Source organism: Lampetra planeri, unplaced genomic scaffold, assembly GCF_965212315.1.
Source record: "Lampetra planeri unplaced genomic scaffold, kcLamPlan1.2.h2 scaffold_1887, whole genome shotgun sequence".
NCBI lineage: Eukaryota > Metazoa > Chordata > Hyperoartia > Petromyzontiformes > Petromyzontidae > Lampetra > Lampetra planeri.
Genome location: NW_027614635.1, coordinates 1 through 24,123, shown reverse-complemented (window position 1 = coordinate 24,123; position 24,123 = coordinate 1). Strand labels below are relative to the sequence as shown.

Genomic DNA, 24,123 nt, shown 5'->3' with positions numbered 1-24,123 from the left:
CTCCTGTAAAGAGAATGTACTTTGTAAAAAGTGGGCCCGTGTTCTGTGGTTCTAAGATAAGGTGAATGAAACATTATCTGTCTCTGAACCTGTCTTTGTCCATATACACTGAGTTTAAGTATGGATACAAGCTTTTCAGAACAGAAATGAAATGAAACTGCAGTTTACATACCAACGACCCAAGGGAAATTCTGTAGATAAAGTGAATAAATTGGACAAGGTTAAGGTGTGATACTCACTCTCTACAACAGTTTTTCGGTCAGATCCATCATCACTGATCTGCTGTATGTTGCCATAGTGGATGTCACTGAAGAAAATGCGGTTGGCTCCCTTCCCTCCACCTCCTCTATAGTCAAAGGTCAGCGCAATGACATTCTTCATGTGTTCAGGGTCCTCAAAAGGTTTTATGGGGGCATTGAGGTTGTTTTCATCTGACAGGTGAACGCTCTTCAGTATGGTGCGTTCCGAGTACAGCAGATAGCCGTCGTAGTCGCGGCAGCTGCAGCCGTCTTCAGCCAGCATGCCGTGGGCACAGGCACATGTCCGTTGTCCGTTGCCGCGGGTAAAGACAAAGCTGCTGGCAGCCGCCATTTTTGACTTTGCACACATTTGTTCCTGTACACAGACATGAAAATCACTATAAAATGATGTGTTTCTGAAATGAAAATGTGCTATTATTGACATCACACCCGGATGCTGACCTTGCTGTCGGGCCCTGTTGAAGACCTTTATGTCTTTGAGCTGCACTCCGATACCAGTCCTTAAGGACACAGAGTCTGTGGCATTGTCTTTACTCCCTCTCTTGATAGAGCCGTTGGCGTGCGTTCTGCATCAAAGCAGACAGAAAAAAAATATTAACAATACAGATGACACACAGAAGCCACGATGCAAAAATCTAAAACAGGATTGACTGAGGGGGGTCATCTGACCTGTCGCTCCAGTAGATGTAGCTCTCAAACACAGACACAGAGAACATGTCCATGTTGTTGTTAGCTAGCACCACCTCTCGGTTTTCTCCCGTCTCCAAGTTGATGCGCTCAATTTTGTCCGTCCTGGCATCACACCAGTACAGCATACCGTCCTACAGACACACACAGGCGGTGAGAGTAGTTATGATGGTCTGCGCTGGATCACTGTGATAAACATACAAGAATGTGTTGAATCGCACCTCATAGTCAATGGAGATACCGTTGGGCCAGCTGATACTGGAATTGACCAGAACAGCCCTCTGAGAACCATCCAGACGAGAACGTTCAATACGGGGGGTACTGTCCCCACTCTGTCCAGAACAAGTAGCTGTACACACACAGTCACAGTCAAAACATCAACATTACTTTGTAATCACTGATGAAATGAGGAGGATTAATTAGCACAAAGTTTGTTTTCCTCTCACCCTTTCTCAGGGGTGGACAGTGATGGCCCGAGGTTTGTCCAAACCCTGGGAGATCACCACATAACGGAACGAGCCGTTCAGTCTGGCCACCTCGATCACATCGAAGCCTTGGTCCGTCCAGTAAATGTTTCCTGGGGACGACAGAAGGGAAATAATGATGTTCTGGCAGCTGTTCAGCGTGTTTATTGATGCCCAAATCATGGCCTGCTGATTATCTAATGCATCAGATGGGACAAGAATGATGGAGATGACGACGCTGTACCATCACTCATTCATGTGCAGTGTGTGAAGTCTGTGTAAATGTGGCTCAGCGTTCCGTCCTTCTCATCTTCTCACCTGCTATCCAGTCAACTGCTATGCCCTCCACCCTGCCGATGCCATTGGTAACCACGTCTTCTCTCCACGTCTGGTCTCTCTTGGCCCTGCTGATGGTGCTTAGGCCCATGTCCACCCAGTAGATTGTGTCATTGTCTAGGGAGAGGAGTAATAACAAGAAATATAAATTGGAATATAATAACACACACACACACACACGCAAATGTCAGAATTATCTAATGTGTGTGTGTGTGTTTTTATCTCTGTGTTACAGTCAAAGGTGACACAAAAAAAACATCCAGGACAGAAACAATTTGCTTTAGTCATTTACCGGCATGGAAATCAATGCCCACAGCCAGGGAGGTCCCTGATACTGGCACCAGGGCATCAGACTTGTCAGACGGGTCCAAAGGAATACCACGTATGCCCTCATGAACAGAGTACAGGAGGAAAGAGCCAACACCTGCAGCAAACAAGTTTTCACCCCGCAGGACGTTTGACAAGCGACTTCACAACATCATTTCTTATTTCTCAGAATCAATGATCTGTCATAATGTGCTGCACCTTCACAAGACTGCTGCCCTCGCCGCAGGCTGTAACCAGCAGTGCACATGCAGGCTCTGGTGGTCGGCGAGGTGGGGAGACACAGCTGGGAGCAGTCCCCGTTGTTATTACTGCAGAGATTGGTGCCTGCAAACACCCGACAGAGCTGAGATGAGCAACAAACATACAAACAACTGTGCTGCTGCTGCTGCTGCTTTGACCAACAGCCAACGTGCTGAAAGCAAATTGTACTATCAGATTTTAACATTTCTACAAGTATGGGAGAAAAAACAAGATGGCAGCTGGCCCCGCACCTTTCTGCACCGTTTCGTTATAGATTTTCATGTGCATCATCGGGGACGTGTTGTTCCTCAGAACTTTCCAGTTGCCACCATCCTTCTTGTCACAGGTTCCTATCTGGTCAGTTCCTTGGTCCGCCCACCACAACTTATCTCCTAAAGGACCCAAAAGAAGACACATCAGAACCTCCTCCAACATCCAAAGGACTACAGGAGCTCTAACTCCAGTATTAAATTGTGAACTTTATACAGTCCCAGAGGAACATGTGGGGGACACATACCCATAATGGCCAAAGCAGTAGCCTTGGTCAGCTTTCCTTTGACGCCCTCCAGCACCTCCAGTCCCGAACCGTCCAGTTTGCAGCGATTAATGGTGCTATTTCCTGAGCTGATCCAATACAGCTGCTCCATGTCAAAGTCAATGGAGAGACCTGGCACACAAAGACAGAGCTGCAGTGTCATGTCTGGTCACCAGGGTGCGCTGCCTCTCACAATGTGCAGGACATCACTCACCAATGGGGCCCTTCTGGTTGGTGAACAGGACGCTGCGGTTGCTGCCGTCTGTGTTGGCCATGCTGATGTTGTCCCCGTCTGTCCAGTAGAGCTTCCTGAGGGATTTTAAATAGAGACATTTGAACTCATTTGGACTCATTTTCATCGCTGCACAATTTCCTTTGAACTTCAGACTGAAGCCTCACAAAAAAAAAAACACTTTCGTCCACTTGAACTTTTTTCTACATTTCCAATGTCTGTTCAAGGCTACTTCCAATCTACGAGAGCTGCAAATACTGTGATTAATATTTTCACCATGTGCATGCTAATGTTTATGTTGGTGGAACTTTCGACTTGGACATAAATACTCCATGCTCTTGTTCACTACACGGTGAAAATATAAGCTGTGCATTTCTATGGGTGCTGTCTCCGTGTCCTTAAATGCAAATGTGCTCCGGCTGCCCACGTCCCTCTCCAGAGCTGCTTGCAGCTTCCCAGTGTGTAGTGAATTGTAATGTGTCTAATCTTACCTTAACCAGCCCTTAACCTTATCACAACCCACAGTCCCTCTGATGTGACCCTCAAACCACAACCATCTCCTTAGGAGAACTTCATAATAATATGTCCCATTTAAAGCCTGAATTCTTTGCTTTGTGTTCACTGTTCCCGTCGCAGACTTTGTTTGTTGAGAACTAACCTGGACATGAAGATGTAACACAAAGGCCTTTCTGTCTCAACCAGGGATTTAAACCTGATCCGAAATATACATATAGACAATTTTGGTTGTTGCTGTGTTCAGTCCATGTTAAACAGCATCTGTCCTCTTCTGGCGTGTTACATCCAACCAGTTGTTTGCGAACATGCGTCTAAACAAAAACCTCTAAAGCATTTATAGGTTGGTTTGTCCCCTCCCAAGCGTCTTTGCCCCCGTCCACAAATGGACGAAATCTGGGCAGTTTTGTGCTTGAGTGCCAAAAAGAGGAGACGGCCCCAGCATCTGCTTCTCATTTCCCCCACACGCCAACAAAGCTCAAATTGGAAAGTCTCTCAAAGTGAGGAAGGAGTACGCAAAAAAGGACGCAGCAACATTTCTTCAGAAAATAGTCTTTCTTCATCTGCCTCAAATAATCTAAAGAAAAGAACACATATTCCTGTAGGACAAAAGTCAGGATATAAATACAGATGGTCTGTCTCTGCTGGCCTCGTAAAAACAAGAGGCCAAGCAAAATTTCTTTGGGGTGCTCAGAGGGATACAGTTTCAACAGAAGAGATGGGAGGAAAGAAAAATGGACATTTGCTAAACCAGACAGGAGACGACAGGATAGAGGATAATCTGAAATAGAAACAGAAAGCATCTGAGCTACTGCATGTAAATAATTCAGTCTCTCTGAGCATCTGTCAGGACTGGAGCTAGTAGACACAGTGTGTGTGGTCTCTTCAAACTACATTTGTGTCTGTTTGTGGGTTTTAGACTTAGGTTTCAGGGCTAAACATTCAGCTGTGATGACAGCATCAGAAGAGGCTGAGGAATTCAAGATGTCAATAACAGATACACGATGTAAAAGGAGTTTGGTGTTTGTGTGGACATCAGGAGTACGTGTGTGTAGGTGTGTGTGTGTGTGTGTGTGTAAGACCAACCCCAGAATTGGATGCAGAACCAGACAGTGTGGTTTGTCCAGGCCCTGGATGACTGCATTTTTGAAGGAGCCGTCCAGTCTGGCAACATTAATCTGTCTCTTGTTGGCATCATAACTGGTCCAGAACAGGTTCCTTGACACCCAGTCCACCGCAAGGCCGTGAGCATTTGGCAAATCTAAAGATGGACAAAAAATATACCGCCATGGTCTTTTCACATTTCAACCAGACTTTGAGTCCAATTATTAATACAGAAACAAAACATATTGACAGGACTTCATACTGGTTGCAGTTCCCAGCTGTCAACAGGTGAACTCCAAGATACACACTGGATGAGTCATCAGCTCATCACAGGATCACATGAAAGACAGACAACCATTCACACACACTCACACCTACGGACAATTTAGAGAGACCAATTAATATGGGCATACTTTTGGAGGGAGGAGGAAGCTGGAGTACCTGGAGAGAAACCACACAGACACAGGGAGACCATGGAAACTCCCCACAGAGAGATCCCAGGCCAGGAAACAAACCAGGGGACTTTTTGCTATGAGGAGACAGTACTAACTGCTGTACCACCGTGTTGCCAAAATAATAAACTAATTACAAACATAATACTTTATTTGCACTGTTGTACCATGCTTGTTTACTGTTTATATTTACATATACATTTACACAACTGAACAAATCCCCTACGTGTTCCCTTTACTATGACAACAGTGTGAAATCAGATCAGCCTTTGTGGTAACAGAGGTCTGACCTCTGTTCATTATGGACAAAACTATTCAAGCAGAGCCCTAAAAAATAGGTGCAGGCTCAAAGGGTTAAAAGACCGGGGACCCGTTTCGATGGCGTGTGATGAAATCGTACCAGCAGACACCACAGTCTCAACTCCAGTCCCGTTAATGAACGCTCTCTTGATGGTCTGTGTGCGGACGTCTGACCAGTAGATCCGGTGCTCCATGGCGTCATAGTCCACCACGGTAACGTTGTCGATGTCGGGCACAGTGAAGGAGATGATGTAGTTGTAGTATGGGTTGTCGATGTCCACGCCTCGGATCTCAATCTGGCGAGCGTACAGAAGGAACTGGCGGGACTCTGAGCAGAGAGAGAGAGACGACGTTGATGCACTTTTTTTTTTCGTCTCCAACACATCAGCAATCAATCTGCATTATCAGCTTTAAGTTTAAAGTCGAATGCTTGAGTGCACCTTAGATTCAGACTTCGATAGCAGCAGAATGGATGGGTGCATACGTACATTGCTCCTGACACTTGAACACTTAATTCAATTGCATCTTTGACTCTAATAATTGTGTCTGGCTGGCTAACTCAATAGCACAGCCGCAGCGAAGTGAATGAATCCGTCAGCGCAGATACATTACAACTGCATTGGTCTCAACAGTCCCCTCATCATTTAACCGTATGCATCTTAAACGATGGACGGGAAAGAGTGAGGAGACGGGTAATAACAGCATCAGGCTGTATCAGCCCGGCCAGGCGAGGCGAGGCGGACGTGGAGGCTGTGGCTGATGCCGGCGTCAGACAGAATGGGGCTCTCCGTTCCATTACCCCTGAAGATAATGGCCCTGAATGCCTGCCGCCCTGAATACTAAACTCACTCGCCAAGTAAACAGGCCCACTCTCGCTTTCCACGGACAGACACTTGAATGGGCAGCAAAGCTGTCACAGCAATGGCGCTTCTGACTGAAAAAAGCAGTTTAATCCTCTACCGCTCTCTCACACACACAAATAAAATAAATTCAGCAAGGCCAGTGATTACACCGTTTTTGAACAACGAACAAACCGGTTTAAGCATAGAGGGAAGTCAGAGAGTGTGTATAACTGCATTTGTGCACGTGTTTGTACTCATGCTTACCGTAACAAGTGCGTCCGTTGGGGCCGAGCTTCATGAGGTGAGGGCAGGCACACGAGAACGTCTGATTGTAGTTGATGAGGCAGAGATGAGAGCAGGGCTCCTTGCCGTCTTTAGCTGTGCAGGGGTTGGGGGCTGCAGAGGGAGGGAGGTTTTAATGACATTCACTCTGTTTCCGAGTGTTTTCATGGCCAGTATTGACAGCTGGGTGACCTCGTCATGGATATGTGAGCATGGCGTTCGGGTGTTGGTGATGCCGATCCTGTTTAAGTTACAGCGTTAAAAAGATTGGCTCATTTTCAGTCACGACTACTTGAGGTAAATCAAGAAAGACAACGGCAGCCGGAAAAGCCTCAACACAGCAGCTGTAAATCTGCAGCTGGCTTGTGTGTGACACTAAAGTATAAATGCTAACAACAGCGGAGGACACCCTTTAGGTTGCCGTAGACGGTGCTTCAGTTCTACAATACAACAAGAACTACAACAACAGACCTCCAGAGATGGCAACACCTGTTGTTTGTGTCACATGACTTGCCAAGCCCTTGAAGCCATACTTCCATGTTCGTCAAACGTGATTTGTGTGTGGAAATTGAGCAAAAAAAATTCTGATTTTGCGATAGCAGCTGTAACAAAATCAGCTCAAAGACAAACACTGATAAGAAGAAAAACCTAAACACCACGGCGGGATTCAATGCAACGTGATGCCTACACGACACAGAAACTCTACGTGTGGGGCATAAGCTATGGCACAGGCTATGCATTAATTCAACACACAAGCATAATTCCAGGTTTAGTATCTTATGCGCTCACCCTGTGGCTGTCTGGATGGATGGTAGACCTGGAGGTCGAAAGGTTGCGTATTGGTTCTCTGGACCACAGTGACGTTGCTCCCAGTCCACTTGTTGGCTTTGGCCAGCGTATTGGTGCGCCAGTCCGTCCAGTAAACCTCACCGCCGTACATGGTGACAGCAAAGGGATGGGACAGGTACTCATGCCCCCTCAGAACCTCAATCAGCCCTGAACCATCATACTTGGCTGAATAAATGGCATCAGACCTGCAAAAAAACCAACATGTCACGGTTTTATCTTCATCTGCACATTAAACGTGCACTAAATTCTTTTCAAGTCGGGTACTGTTTGACCTGGCATCGATCCAGAGGATGCGGCGCTCTAGATAATCAACAGTGAGTCCGTTTGGCCAGCCTCCATTGCCTGTTTCCTTATGGATGGTCTTCCTGCCTTCTCCACTCATGGATGCAGCTTCGATCCTCGGCAAGCTGGCGTCCCAGTCTGTCCAGAAGAGGATCCTAAACACAATATGGGGGCGACATTAGAGATTAAATCAGTAAATACTTCATTAATCCCCACAGGGACTTTTGTTTGTCATCACATCTTCAACCAAGAATAGAAATATAAAACAGTAAGTAGACAGCACAATTATGAAAAGTAACAACAAAATTAGCAAAATATTGTAATTCGTAATTAGTAAGAAGTAGTCAAATAAAATCAATATAAGGACAGAACAGTGTGCACATGTTATTCATGAGTAACAACTGCAGAACAATAATCAAAACACTGGTTCTTGAATAAAGTAAGTATGAACTCTCAACATGCTCCATTGGAGAAAGAAGGGGGAGTTGATGCTGTATGAGGTGTGTATGTTACCCGTCCCGGGGATCCAGGGCGATGGCTCGAGGGTGCTCAACCTCTCCAGCCAGCAGGGTCGTTCTCATGGTCCCATCTAACTTGGCCACCTCGATCTGATCCAGGTTGCTTTCCACCCAGTAAATGTTTCCTGCTATCCAGTCCACTGCCAGGCCCTCTGGGGTGGCCAGTCCATACTGGATCACCACATCAAAGCTGGTTAAAGCTGGACGGATTCAGAAGAAGAAGCCAAGGCCAACACGTTGTTTGATTTAGTACGTGAAAGAAGTCTGTGCATACACCCATCTGCCCGTCCTCCTCCCAATTTCACAGTGTGACAAAGAAAAAGTTTGTGTGATGAAGTTCCAAATGTTGTACCTTACATGTTTTTAGTATACATGAAGAATACATGAACTATGTTTAATCATGCTGCTCATTAAACTAAACCTCCTACTGGGAGCTACTGTTTCTTAATCAGTTTACACAGTAGTTCAATGTGTGCAAAGAAACAGTGGTAAGGAATCAGTGCCTCAGATTGTACTGCAACCTGAGGCACTGATCCGCTTTGCTTCAGGCTTTATAAATTATGTAAATGTAATCAAGCCCTTTGGATTCAACACTAACACCGCCTCACAAAACCTGAAATCCCTGTAATGAAATGGTAAGATGTTGTGATGAAGAAAGAAGCAGTAATTAATGAATAAAGTATTAATAACGTTCAGACCTGGCTGAGAATTAAAGTACAAACCTTCAAAAGTTAAATATCTTCCATCTTTTTTCTCGAATTTTCATTTGCTTTATCAGTGAGATATCAAATGATGTTTATAAATTTGTTGTAATAAAAATACACACATTCACAAGATACAGTATCCTGCAAGCTGCACCTCAGGCACATGGTTTATACGTTTATTAATACCAGATTGTACTTTTTTTTGTTACCAAACACATTTTCTGTTTGTCACAGTAACAGCTTCACAAAACCAATCCAAGTAATTAGTAATTGTCTTGACTCACCTTTTCAAACAGTAAAATTATATCTATTTAAATAAAATATATAAACATGTACACAAGTAAAATTCCTAAAAGTTGTTTCAGCATGTACGCCCTATGTCACACACCTGTTGCATCCGAGGGTCGAATGTCACTGTAATCTACTCTGACACCAGACAAGCAGCTATTAGCTCACCCCCATTCTCAGACAGCTTCCCACGATAGATCTTATCCTCAACCACGTCCGTCCAATAGAGGGCGCTCTCGCTGAGGTGGAAGTCCAGTGCGATGGTGTTCCTCAGACCTGGCACCAACACACTGAACTCTCCCTTATTCAGATCAATGCGGCGGATCTCGTGGCGGTTTGAGAAAATGATAAAGGGCTTAAAAGGATCTGTGGGAAAAGAAGAGGACAGGTCAGTGGAGCATTTAAAAGAAAAAGGAATCGATCATGTGGTATAAAGTGTTATAACCGTCTTCCACATCTGACTGTGACTACTGCAGCTCTGTTCTACAGCACAGAGGTCACAGCCGCCATGTTTCTCAGCAGTGTGAGACTTGTCCAACAAAGGAGATGCGTTTTCTAATGTGAAACGTAGTGTAAATAAGACTGAGGCAGATGCATGAGGCAGATGCAGTATTTAATATTATTAATGCTGATAGTAAAACCTTCATTTTCCTTTCTCCTATTCATTGGCCAACAAAAGCCACTTTTTCTGCCTCTTTGTTCTCTCCATTTTTCTGAGAAGAAATTTTTCTCATCATTTGACCGCTCTTCAATTCGTATTATGCAGATTAGAATTATACTTTGGCAGAAACCATTTTCTCAACCACACAGCTTCCTTCTTGGGCCTCTCCTTCGCTTGAACCCAAACAAACACCGCCCCTCTTGACTCCAATCCCCGGCCCTGACGCAGCTCAGAGCCACTTTATCTTCCTGTCGTCCTCACAGCTTTCATTACTCACGTCTTGAAATTGTTCACTGATGTCTTTTAACTTCCGTGACCTCTATTTTCCCCACCGTCATCTACCATCTTGTCACCCCCTTCCCCCCTCTTACTTGTGCTCTTGCAGTTCTCCATGTCCGGTTCCAGCTCCCAGCCCTCATAACAGGAGCATTTCACACTGAACTTGTCCTGTTCACAGCGCTGACTGCACTTCAGGTGTTTGGCACAGAAGCTCTGGATCTGGCAGGTCTTGTTATCGGTGCCGAGCTCCATTCCCAGTGGACACGAGCAAATCACGCCCTCGCCCGGAGCCACTGTGCAGTTGTGGCTGCAGTCGCCGTTGTCCAGCGAACACAAATCTGTAGGACAGACATTCAGGAGATGACCGACATGATCGATTTAGGATCAACGCCCCAAATCTGGGCCCAGGTGCTGTTGTCTCTTACCACAGAGCTTCTCGTCGGAGCCATCTGGGCAGTCATCGGTGCCATCACAAAGTTTCTCTGCAGGCAGGCAGATGGTGGAGTCGTTGGCGCACACATGGTGCGAGAGTTTACACGCCAGCGCCTCACAATTGTCCTCATCTGAGTTGTCCTCGCAGTCACTGTCGCCGTCACACATCCAGGCTTTGCTGATACAGCGTGCTACAGACGACGGGGTTATATAGAGCAGTTATTCAGAACGTTTAAAGAACAGTATATCCAAAGAGTGTTATGAAAAATGCAGACCAACCAAGTTTTCCTCTATTAACTGACTTTCATTCGTTATCCTGGAGCTAATCCCAGGTGTCAACGTGTGAAGATCCAGGGGGTTACACCCTGGACGAGTCACCAGCAGGTCCCCATGAAGTACAGACAACCATTCATATAGGCAATTCAGAGTTAGCCAATTAGCATGCTTTTGGAGATGGGAGGAAGCCAGAGTACACGGAGCTTCTTGCTATGAGGCAACAGTGCTAACCACTGGACCACCGTGTTAGACTATTTTATTATTATTCATGATTGTGATATTCAGGTGGCCATTTTTTGACCAGTGAATGACCGTTATGTGTTTCCACTGAACTTGTAACCGCTTGAACTAAATCAGTGATGCGCCGTCCAATAGTGAATGAGCTACCTTTAAAAACTCTTTTATTCATTTCATTTCATTTCATTCATTCTCATTCTTCATGGTCCTAGTTTGTGTTAGTATTTGCCTCCTCACCTGAGTCCCTGCAGCCAAACTTGACCGCTGGGTCGCACATGTGGGTGACACCCTCACAGTTCTTCTCGTCGCTCAGGTCCATGCAGTCAGTGTCTCCGTCACAGCGCCAGCGCAGGGGAATGCACAAGCCGTCCATCCGACACTGAAACTCATCTGTATGACAACCGCCAGGAGGACGAGTGGCTGTCGGAAGAGATGATGTACACATTTACAATGACATCATACAATCAAACATATTCACCTACGTCTCATCGCCAAGAGAAAAGTGTGTGAGAACTGACGTCCTATAAAGTTGGATGGCAACAAGCCTGAACAACCAAGAAAACTGACTTCAAATATTCACTCAGAAGGTCATTGTTTAGTCACAACCAGGAGCCTACAGTGAATCATTTCTGTTTTTGAAGCAGAATAACTCAAAGATTCGGGCGGGTTGGCATGTCACTGTTTATATTCAGAAGAGAACATCAAGTACGTGAAAGTACAGACTGACACCTGACTGATGGGTCTGCGTCATCTTATGGTGAAATGTCAACCCATCAGAGAGAAAAACAACCAGTGGCCAAAGTTCCACATCTTTAATGTGACTTTTAGTATATTTACAGCTATTTCCTACTATTTTATTCCTGTTACAACAAGGTTCAGTGTGTATCCTGGGTCAGGGAAATACACTGTTAAGGTGTTATTTTGTTTTTTGTTGTCATTTGAATCATTTTCTGGCACAAGACTTTTGGGATTAATAAATCTTATGTTATCTTCTACAAGCAGTGACAAAATGGGGCTGAAAGCAGGAACCAACATTTTTCCAATCCATAAGTGCAAGTGTAGATAAAGTCATGTTTGTTTGGTAACATTTTTTTCACGCCCTGGCTCCTCAATCAATTCTTTTTTTTTGGGGGGGGGGTCAATACAACAAAAAAGCACATCAGTTTATAGCAAATTCAAGTAACTCCAATCTTAATTACATGGTGCAGCTTCTTAATTCAGATGAGAAGAAAAGCTGCAATGTGACATAATACAGCTTGACCAATATTAACTTAATGACATTTTATCACATCCAGCAATGAAGTAGAGTCCACGTGGGGCCAAGATGTGGTAGCTTTTGGTTCTTTCCCCAGTGCCATGTCGACACGTTTGTCACATAGACCCATGTGGTACATTGACCCAGTACTTGTATGTTTGATTTCCCTGTTTCTCCCCCAAACGTGCTACTGGTGTTCCCCTGTTTCGGTTTACATCTTCCATTGACCTTTATGCTGTAAGTATGCCTGTTAATTTCACTCTTTTTTTGGACTCATATTCGAGTGTTTTTTTCATCCCTTGCACATTAGGTCTTCCTTTGTAAAACGGAATAATTAGCAAGTTTCACGGTTAGGCAGCGGCTAACCCCATATGACACTACATTATAACTGATAGGATGATAGATGAATCCTGTGCTGGTCGGCAGGTTCAAACACTGACCCTGATTGGTGCAGTTTGCGTGGGTCTCGTCGCTGTAGTCCCCACAATCATTATCGCCATCACAGGTCCAGTAATCTGGGATACATCGGCCGCTGTTACACTTGAACTGAGCGCTTGAGCATGAATGACTACAGCCTGCTTCGTCACTGTTATCACCACAGTCGTTGTCTGAAAAAGAAACAAAAATAAACAGTCAAACAACTCCGTTACATCCTGAAGGACCCACTGCCTCGATGGAGAACATCTACATATTTATACACAAATCCACACATTACAGTTAACACTCTGTCACAAGGATGGAATACAAACAAAGAATATGAGCAAACAGAGTTTAAATAATGACAGAAATTGCATAGATCACACCATGCACCATGAGGAAATGTACCCAGTGCTGATACATTGAGCTTGGCAGCAGAGCATTACAAGCAGTTTATGTCTATAATGTTTTATAACCTTTATCCTACAGCATTTCATTCATTAGGTAAGCATTTGTTTTATACCCCTGGCAACCTATTAAATCTATCCTGAATTAGTTTCATTTGAATGCAGACACAATATCCATGTATTCAGTTGAATTAATATTGCATTTGCAGTTTGTCACATCTAATTTATCTCCTCTGTGCAGCGACTGAGCGGCAGCAGTATTGGCCGCAGCTTAGCAGAAAAGCAGCCCTAACTGTTCCTGAGCCTGCCTGGCTCGTCTTAGATCTGGGCTAGCATCACGGCTGCTGTGGTGCATGTTGATCTATGCACTAACCGGTCAGGTTTGGACAATTCAACTCATCAGAGCCGTCACCACAATCCTTTTCTGAAAGACAGAACCAACGGAAGACAGAAGAGTGGGCAACTAGGACAACACGGAACAACGCAAGCAACAACACACAGCGGGGAAAAAATGACCAAAACATCCATGTTGACACAAAGAGGAGTGTACAACCGATATGACAACATGCACAACAAACACAGCAGAGTAAGGAGCTGCTATAAGCAGGCACGCTGAGGAATCCCACAGTGAAGGTCAGGTACGAACCATTATCACAGCGCCAGTTAATGTTGATGCATCGTCCATTGTTGCAGGTGAACTGGGTGAGGGGGAAACATGTGGGATAGGCTGTGGAGGAAAGAAAAAAACAGGAAACCTGAGTGGTGCAAAATGAGACAGAAAGAAAGATCAAACCAGACATGGATGGATGGATGGATGGATGGATGGATGGATGGATAGATGGATAGATGGATAGATAGATAGATAGATAGATAGATAGATAGATAGATAGATAGATAGATAGATAGATAGATAGATAGATAGATAGATAGATAGATAGATATACTTATACATAGATACATATTTATCTCCCAAGCGAAATTCACATGAGACATATGCACTGTGAGACTAAGTTCACCAACCACAGGAGACAGGCTCGTCTGACCGATCCCCACAGTCGTCATCCAGGTCACATGTCCATGAAATTGGGATGCAACGCCCACTAGCACAGGAGTACTGGTTAGGTGGGCAGGTGCGGGCTGAGAAGTAACACCAGATCAAGGATCAGTGGGTGCATTCACCTGAAAGTGCAGTGTGGCACAAACAGCATCTGTGGGTTGTCTGGGTGTTTGTGTACCTGAACAGGTGGTGTTGGATTCGTCCTCGTCATTCCCGCAGTCATTGTCCCCATCACACAGCCAGCGCAGGGGAATGCAGCGGTTGTTCTGGCACTTAAATCTGTCAGTGGGGCAGGTGTGCTGATCTGGAGACAAGAAAAGATGCATTTAAAGGCACGTAGGAGAGCGAGAAACGCTGTGTGTGTGGCGCCAGAGACGGGTGGAAATGTCAAGAGGCGGAGAGATGTGAGGTGCTAATGAGAGGGATGTTGGAGTTCAGTTTTGTCTGTCTGGATAGAAAAACTGTCTGCGTGTCCCCACAGACAGACAGACACAAACATTACCTCATTCTTCCTCACACAGAATTCAGATCCAGACACATGCTGTCAAAGTGGAGGAGCTGTTTTTTTAGTATTTAAGTTCTTAGTTTCTTTTTCTTTTTACACATTCAGACAGCTCAACCAGAAGATGTTATAATAGATGCAGGTGCCATCTTATAATGGTACCTACATATAAATGCCGAAACAGAGTAATTCCCACAAAAACATTAGAACATGAATGAGTGTGTGTGTGTGTGTGTGTGTGTCTGTGTGTGTGAGAGGCAACAACTCACGGCACAGCTCAGGAGCCTCGTCGCTGTTGTCCAGACAGTCATTGTCCCCGTCACACTTCCAGCGCTCCTGGATGCAACGGTTGTTCTTACAGGCAAACTCACCAGGCTGGCACTGCGGAGGGGGAACGTAGGACGGGTTGGCTGTGGGAGGGGAGAGAATGTGGTTAACCTTCATTAATCACACATAGAGAGAGCACACACATATGTATGATTTAGGTAGAAACTCACCTTTGCAGCTGGTGTTGTCAGCCGGGTCGAGTATCTGGTCCTCCGCACAGGCACACTGACGGGCCGCCCGGTATGGCCAGACACAGACTGCTACAGCCTCCATTGTACACGCGACATGCGTTAGAGCCTGAGGAACAAACAATGAAAAATCAATGTCAACAAGGTCTCACAGACATGACCAAACACCTGAGTGGATGGACTTGTGTTCTGCCCAGTACCTTGCTGCTGCTGGGCGTCGTACATGCGTATCTCAAAAATGGGCGGCCGTTCGTTGCGTAGCAGAGTAGCTGTGCCGGTGGTGGTGTCCAACTTAAAAATGCTGCCGCTGCGGTACTCGTTCCAGAACAAGAAGTGTTTGTAGTGGCAGAGACCAAAGGCGTGGTTCAGTTCCTGACCTTCATACACGGTCTAGTGAGGAACGAGATTTCCATTTTCAAAAAGCAGGATACATTTTGTGACAGAATGACAGCTCACAGCGCGCTCAAATACATTTATAGTTCAAATAAAATGTTTTTCTACCAGTTAAAATTCCTGATAATTAGGATTCAAATCCAGAGGGTATTTAAGATGGTGTGACAAAACAATTATTAGTGCATCTGCAATGAGCATAATGCATTAATTTTCTGAGCTGTATCTGTTTTTTATAGCTCAGGGGCACAAACAATCAGATTATACAACATATACAGTTATTATAAACATCGGCCCAGGGCATTTCAATTCACTAGAGTCACACTAAATCTGTGTCATAGATATAAGATAGGGATGGGAGCCCTCGGGCCTCGGATGAGACTTTGGACGGTGTAATGATGAAGCAATCCCAGTGTTCTGCTATAAAACCTCATTAGATCACTAACAGCTTGTCACACCTGAATCCCCGCCATGCCATCTCTGGTAAATAAATAATCCTGGCGAGTACCAACCTTGCGCTCAGAGCTGTTGAGGTAGACCATCTCGATGCGGTCATAGTAGGCATCAACCCAGTAGAGGATGCCCTGTGGGATGTCCAGACTCAGGCCGTTGGGCCACAGCACAGTTTTGCTGGTCAGGAAGACGTTTCTGTTGGAGCCGTCCATCCAAGCCCGCTCGATTTTACCACGCTTGCTCTCCTTTGGATCCTCCTCCCAGTCGGTCCAGTACATCCACCTAAGAAAACGAGTAAGAGAAAGTCAGAGAACTGCAGTAGTTTTCAAAGAGTCCAGATGCAGGTTCACTGCGTTCTTCAGGTGATCTGTGCTCAAGTTATTTTAAGAGCTTCTCCAGTCATCTCGGCACAGTCTGCAAAGAAGTGCAACAACTGCATAAAATTAACACTTCACGATTTCATTCCCATTCATCTATTTCCATTCAACAAATGTGTCTTCCTCCTCCTTTCACGTCTCTGCAATCCTGATTGATTACAGACATTAGTGGAGGCGAGCGGCTTTCCCCTGGAAAGCGTATGGACACACATCATCACACTGTCACAAGCAATGCAAACAGTGTGTGTGTGTGTGTGCATGTGTTTCTCAGGAGTGCGCCCGGGAGGTCATTATAATAAGACTCATCCAGACACAGCAGGATTGAGAGCTTTTTTAAATCTCTGTGCTCATTAATATGCGCATGGTGATAAATGTTCCATGTATTTTAATGAGTCGTGTAATCAAAATGGACATTAAATTTTGGAATGATTACGATGGTTGAACGAAAAATGAAAAAAGACCCTGCTGGAATTGAGACAGACCAGATAAAGTTCAGCACTCCTGAAATAAATGCCTACTGCCTTTATTACTAATAACAAGAGACGAGTGATACCGAGATGGAAATAGAAAGAAGCGATAGGAGCTGAGTGCTTTGAGAGAGCAGCTGAATTATTTCACGAGTCATCAAAACGCTAACCAGATGAAAAAAAGACGTTTCATTATCTCGCTCCGTTTTTCAGACACATTCAGCATCAGTCCACCAAACTGCTGGCTCCTTCCACCTCTGGCCCTATCTCACCCGTTCAGCGGATCCACCACAATGGCACGTGGGTGAGTCATCTTTCCTTCAATGAGAGTTTTGCGAGTCTGTGAAGCTTTTTCCAACCGAGCGACACTGATGGTTTTCTTGGGCCCGTCGTCAGTCCAGTACAGGTTGTCAGCCATCCAGTCCACAGCTATGCCCTCGACAGTGTGGATACCTGCAGCACACATGCACTGTTGATGAGACGCAACTACAACTATGTGTTTGAATGAGCAAAAATATTTATATTTTTTGTGAAATAATTTCCTTTGGACCTTTTACTTGTGGGTTTAATACACAGTTTGGATCTTCAGCGTTAAAGGAACCGATGCTTATTGGTAGACAAGTTGGACAATGACTGCTTCAAAATCTGGTTTGCAGCTCCATTTTGTTTCTGTCATTACTCACCTTCCTTCAGAATCGTATCCCTCTCTGTTCCATCAATCTTCTGTCGCCCAATGATGTAGTTAGTGGCGTCGGCAAAGTAAATGAACTCGCTCTCAGCGTGGAAGTCCAGAGCTCTGGGGTTCATCAGATTTTCAATAGGGATCATGTACTCATCTGGGACCTTAGCATTCATATCCATGCCCCTGATGACCCCTGGGCGACCTTTTCCATAGACCAGGAAGAGCTCGTGCTCGGGTTCTTTAACAAAACAAGAATGTAAAGACACAGGAACAATGAAAATCCCCTGCTGTCGTCCGAAATGTTGATTTCACATCAATAGTCATTAAAAATTATTTTTTTGATTGATTAAGTGACTAAAGTGGTGTTACAAATGAGATCAGCAAAAGCCCTAAATGAAGCAGGAGCGCATTATGAATATATGTGTTAGCCAGTGATTGATCAGATCAATGCGCCTCTATTATTGGATGAGAGAATATAAAAACACGCCTCTGAGCTGAATCACAAGATCACAAGAGTTGTTAGAAAGTTGTTGTGCCTCTTACAATTCAACATGAGCATCATCAGTGCTCATTTGTTGAATCAGGATTTGTAATTGCGTTCATTCTTGTTACAAGGAAAAGCTCCATACTCACTTTTGCAAGACTTGCCGTCACTCCCCAGGCTGAATCCAGAGCGACAGTAACAGGTCCGCGTCTTGTGGCCGTTTCCCAGGAGACAGATGTCAGAGCAGCCTCCAGCTTTTCCAAACTGGTCAACCTCACATGCATGACTGCGCACTGCAAAGGAGAGAAATGATGTCAGCAAACCAGATGTGTTGATACAGAATCATCAAAGCATGGGACGCGCGTGTGTGTGTGTGTGTGTGTGTGTGTGTGTGTGTGTGTGTGTGTGTGTGAGTGTGTGTGCACCTGGAGGCTGACGTCTCTGGTGGTAGACGTGGAGGGCGCCTCCCTTGTCGACCCGTGTCACTACTTGGTAGTCTGTGCTGTTGAAGCGGTTCACCCTGATCACACTCGTCTTTGGCTGCATGTTAGCGTTGTCCGAGTTTGTGGCATACAGATAGTTTTCAAACACAGTCAGCCCGTACAGATGCTCGATCTTAGAGACAAAGAGCAGAAAAAGGAAGAAATCAATGACCATCACACAAGTGAAGAGAGATGTGTTGAATTACAAGATGGACAAGTCACCCTATCCTTGAGACTTTTAATCCTGACTAACTGAATAGATTTGACTTTTATTGGAAACTGGAGAAAACATCTCAATCATGGGTGTCAGCTGTGTCTAAAAATCACCATTACAAAGATCAGTGAACAAATATACCAATGCTATCAGCCCCGCGATGCTCAGTTTGCCCTGAGGGAGCCTTTATTCACTGATACTATCATTTGAAAATCTGCTTTGTCCAACGTGACCAGTGGAACGACATTCTTCTCTGCACTATGCAAAGATTGAAGCTATGTTCAGAAATTGCAGTCTTACGTTTTTTTTTAAATTTTCTACAATTTCCATATTAAGAAGTGTGAAAGGAAATCATTAAACATCAAAAGTAACCATATTTTCATGTTTCTGGTGCAAACCGCCTCTTCATGCTGTCACTGTTCATTATCTACATCCACTGTTTACTCAATTTGTATCAAGTAGTTTGTAAAATATTCTGTTTTTGGAAGTGGTCTGATTTGTTTCCCTGCAAGCAAATATCTGCCTGGAACATTCAATATTTGCAAGAGGATATGTACATACAAAAATAGAGCGGAAAAGGCAAATATTTGTTTTTTGAGAAATATCAGTCCAGCTCCTTTTTTTTTAAACTGTGGATGAGAAATGGTGACACACCCTCCTGCCTCACATTGAGTATCAGCATCTCCATTCCATTAGACATCAGTGAATCAGACAATTCCATTCCATTTTACTAGCCGTAGACATTCCCTGTAAAACACACTGTCTGCTCCTGCAGAGCCCCAGAAGGCGTGCAAACACACACACACACACACACACACACACTGAAATGATGAAAATGAGTTAATTTTATCTGCACATATTTTAGGCATCAGCACACAGCAGCATCTTTTCATGTACAAAAAGTGACTTTGTTCAAATACTTTAGATTTTATCATGCAGAAAATGTCTCTGTTGATGTACCTAACAATATTTTTGCTTTGCTTAAAAATTGGTGTGCACCGATGGAGAATGATGATTTAAAGTAATATAATTTATTTTAACTTGTGTTAATGAGAAAAGAAATGTCTGCTGCTCTCAAAAGAACCAACTCATGGAACCACGTCTTTGAAAAGCAGGAATAAGAAATCTGCACATTGATACCACTGACACAGCTGCACACCAGCATCAGGCCTGAGATGGCACTGGTTTATCACGGAAAGCTTTGCGAACGCGAGTCTCTGAAAGATGTAAAAAGATGCAAACAGCTGGAACGATACACAGAGTTATTACCACAGCTCTGCTGACGTGACACAATCAACACCATGTCCTTGTTACAGACTTTAAGGAGACATTGTGGCTTTCCCATCTTTACTGTCACCCTCCCTGCACAGGACTGTATATTTTCATTGTGAGTGATAGTAAGATCTTTATGTTCAATAAATATATCAGATATAATTCTGATAAATATGCCACAACTTGCTGCATCAAAGATCAGCTCTTGAATCCTTTCTTTTTGACCCCTCTATGCTGCTAGTGCCAACACTGATTACCAGCTATGCAGACGACTCACTGATGTACCTTCGCTGTTCACAGGTCTCACGCCACTGATGAACAGACAAAGGTTTCTTCAACTCAGTACAACAGAGAGATGAATATGTTTGGTCAAGAAGAGGAAGGAAATAAAACCTCGACTCAGTGGCTTTACAAACCAAAGACCAAGTCTTAAATGTTTGAGTTACAATAGACTTTGATCTTCTTTTCAGCAGCATCTGAGAGCAATCACCAGATCTGCTTCCTGTCATCTTCAAAACATAGCCAGAATCAAACTGCTTAAGAAACTTCATCCAAGCTTTCATCCAGTGGGGCGAATACTTCAGTGGGCTTCCCCAGAACACCATTCAGCAGCTGCAGCTTGTGGCAAACACCTTCCTGCCAGCTGCAAGATGTGACTGAATACAGCAAAAACTCCTCCTAAACCTCTCAGTATGATGCTTGCATCTTTACTACAGAATAGAAACACACAAGAGTGAGTGGATGGTCAAAACTAATCTCTTATATTCATAAACCAAGTAAGACTGTTCGATCCATGAACTAAATTAAGTAAAAATAAAGATTGTGAAATGGAATTAGGCTTAATTTTTTACTACTTAATAAGTTCATTATTAGTATGTTCTATATTGCTGGGATACACCAATAATGAAATTCTGGGCCAGTACTAATGTATAAAATAACAATTTTTCCTGAGAGACAATACTCACATACATGTTTTTAGTTGGTTATTTTTTCTTGTAATTTGTCTCACTTTTGTTCCTGGAAAACACAATCTCAAATCAGTAAGCCCTTCTCACGCAGTTCGTATCTTTAGGTTTGTTCATGCTGTCAGCACAGATAAAGCAGATCAATCAAGATCCAGATCAAGCCACTGCCGTCTTCATCTTCTTCATCAATGCTGTGGAAATGCCAGTAACAATGATTGGTTGGCAAATTTGTGCATACTGTGCACTTGTTTTTATTCATTTTTGTATATATATATATAAATGATACATGAATGACAAATGACTGTCCACTATGTGCTACATGTGCTATATGAATAAACTGTCTTTTACCTTGTATGAACATTTAAAATCCTCAGAACACACACAGTCATCTGGTAAACCAAACCCGTCGCAGCATCATCAACCGCACCGCTGTTGGTGTTTGTTTGTGCCCTCAGGCTCAGTGAGTTAATGAAAGCCATTATTTTTGCACAGATCACAGTAAAAGCCCTGGTAACAGTTTTAAGAGCCATTGTACTTCACCATTACCGCCGCAGCAATCATTTTGGTCTTAGACACAATTAATCACCTGCCTTTAATGAAAACACAAATGCCTGGAATCTCGTCTTTGGCTCATAAATCATTGTACAGGGGCACATTTCAGGCACACAGGAGAAACATTAAGGTGTATAATAGATGCTAAAGGGAACTGTGTCTATCTGGTTCTGTGAGCACTATTAATACCATACATGATGCAGTTTATTGAAGAGAGAGACCATCTTCTCGCTAATGGAAGGTAAAGGCAGGGTGTTCAATGCACTTTGTCTCACCAGCAGGCCTTGAATGATGGTGTGCCGGTTCTTTCCTTCATAGTCCACCACTTCAATGTAGTCCAGGTAGGCATCAGCCCAGTACACCAGCCTGCTGACGAGGTCCAGTGTGATTCCGTGGGGAAACACAATCTTGCTCTCCACAAGCTTGGTTCGATTTTGGCCATCCATGTCGCAGCGTTCCACCTTTGGGATCTGACCATAGTCTGTGAAGAACACTTTCCTATTGGAACACAGGAAGACCAGATCTGAATCAAGAAAAGTGGATGGATCATTTCAGCCAGTTTGATTTTATATTCTCTGACCTGGCCTTATGCCATCACCGTTTCTAATAGTTTTAGCCACAGGTAAAAAGGGACTCATATTGATGACCTTCATTTTATATTGTGTGCATGTTTCTTGTTTTTTGCTGCATTGTTGTTGTTTGCATTACAATTATTACAAATACTGAAACTGTCTTTGAAGATCTGAGCAATTTTGATAACTGACAAAAATCAGGGGCAGTGAGTTTGCAATAACTTTTTTTACTACAGGAGGAGGACAATGAAAAAAGAAGCACGCATGGGGAAACCCGTCTATGTTTTCTTGAGTGATTTTCACATGTGAGAGAGAAAGGGAGCAAACAGACCCCATGGTTGGGTCCAGGGCGATGCCTTTCGGATTGTACAGTTCCTTGTCCAGAAGGGTGACACATATCTGCCCGTCCTTGTCGCATACAAAGATCCTGTCGTCCACGTCATCCACGAAGTAGAAGTTTCCGGTGAGCCAGTCAATGGCCATCTGCTCCACATCTGCACACAGATGTCGGGAAGGAGGAGGGGGTCAAATGTGACACAGGATGTGCAGAAAAAGGCAAACAAAACACATTTTGACTTGTAAAGAACTTGAACATGCAATGCTAAATACTTATACCAGATGGTAACAGGTTTGACTCATGGTCATATGATGAGAGGAATTAGTCAGCGGGACTGCATAGCTGCCACATCAACAGCTTTCTCTCCCTCTCTGTAAAACACGCTGCACTCGCTTTTCCCTCCGACTCATTTTACTGTAGATACACATGCTATATTTTGTAGGGTCGACTGACAAACCAGATGACAGCGATCGGCACTTACCAAATGTGTAAGTGATACACGTGTCAATGAGGTATTGAGTACATGAGGCAGGCTGCTGCTTTAAACAGGGAGATGTTGCTGTAGCTTAACGCTAGCACATATGTGCTGTTGACTGTGGTCAACGTGCAGGAAAGAAAAAGAACCTCAGTAGCTGATGAAAATCACACACCTACATACGTAACAGTCACTTGATGGAAAAAGCTAAAGAAGTGCAGCTGGAAAAGCTGGAATGGTCATTCTCTACTCAAAGTGTTGTGACTGTGATGAGACCACAAAGGGAGGGTCTGAGCGAGAAGAAAATTAGTGAGAAAAAAAAAAACACAAGACGTGAATATATACCCTTATCCTTAGTTTACCTCATTCCCTCCTCTTCCTTCCTCTCCTCAAATGTTGGCTCAACCACGCTGACTTTCAGCCAAATATCAAAGAAAGGGCACTATTGTTAAAGCTGGACGAACGGAAGATGTGGTTTCGGTTTAAATTTTTGTAATAAGTCATGAGAAATAAATAAATCGTTTTCTTTTCCAGTTGTTGGCGTTACACATTCAGTGGACATTTGAATCGTCATCGAATTTCAAGGAAACTCAGTGATAATAGGCTGAAAAAGTGTAATTGAAAAAGGCTGTGATTGACCAACAAATGGGGCATATACAGTACATGGGGCACATGGGGCATATACAGTACAAGCAGGTTCCCTAGGAAACCAGAACACTTCAGCAATAAAGCCTTGGGTGAAGTGTGGATCGGCACGACACCATTGTCACATAAACTCCTCAAATTACCCTTTGTTAATATGAAGACATTGATTGCAGCTGCTGAGAGCCAGTTTTTGAATGCATTAATGAACTGTTGTTTTGCTAAAACTGTGGAGCAGTGCAGTTTTGAACTGACAGATTTTTATGTTTTGTCTGTTGGTGTATTCAAGTGGCACAATGGGTTTATGCTATGGCAGTAATGTGCCAAAAGCGGTAAGAGTGTTTGAATGCATTTGACAATTTTCTTGTTCAAACATATAAAAATGTACACTTTTGTTTGCGCACACGAAAAACTCCACAGGGCGACTTTAATTACTGGATCAGAATACTTGTTTCACCACTAACTACAGTATTTTGACGAACTGTGCACAGGGGTGTGTGTATATG

At 43.9% G+C, this 24,123-nt stretch overlaps 1 protein-coding gene across 1 annotated transcript; it reads right to left on the bottom strand.

Annotated features, from left to right (window-relative positions):
- Positions 1-239: 239 nt before the first annotated feature.
- LOC144740078 (low-density lipoprotein receptor-related protein 1-like) lies at positions 240-22,657 on the bottom strand (the record flags this gene model as incomplete). Its single annotated transcript, XM_078622961.1, is given in 39 exon segments — positions 240-561; positions 563-615; positions 702-826; positions 930-1,081; positions 1,169-1,264; positions 1,266-1,296; positions 1,394-1,404; positions 1,406-1,524; positions 1,730-1,864; positions 2,040-2,171; positions 2,273-2,398; positions 2,566-2,706; positions 2,832-2,981; positions 3,064-3,158; positions 4,681-4,855; positions 5,551-5,778; positions 6,557-6,688; positions 7,364-7,608; positions 7,696-7,860; positions 8,219-8,423; positions 9,384-9,581; positions 10,248-10,493; positions 10,581-10,778; positions 11,338-11,520; positions 12,796-12,963; positions 13,826-13,906; positions 14,200-14,316; positions 14,415-14,540; positions 15,008-15,148; positions 15,236-15,299; positions 15,301-15,362; positions 15,454-15,643; positions 16,156-16,378; positions 17,213-17,393; positions 17,624-17,860; positions 18,256-18,399; positions 18,532-18,721; positions 21,867-22,089; positions 22,495-22,657. Coding segments are annotated over 39 exon segments (5,973 nt in total), but the record flags the coding sequence as incomplete, so codon positions are not given.
- Between the last annotated feature and the right edge of the window lie 1,466 nt (positions 22,658-24,123).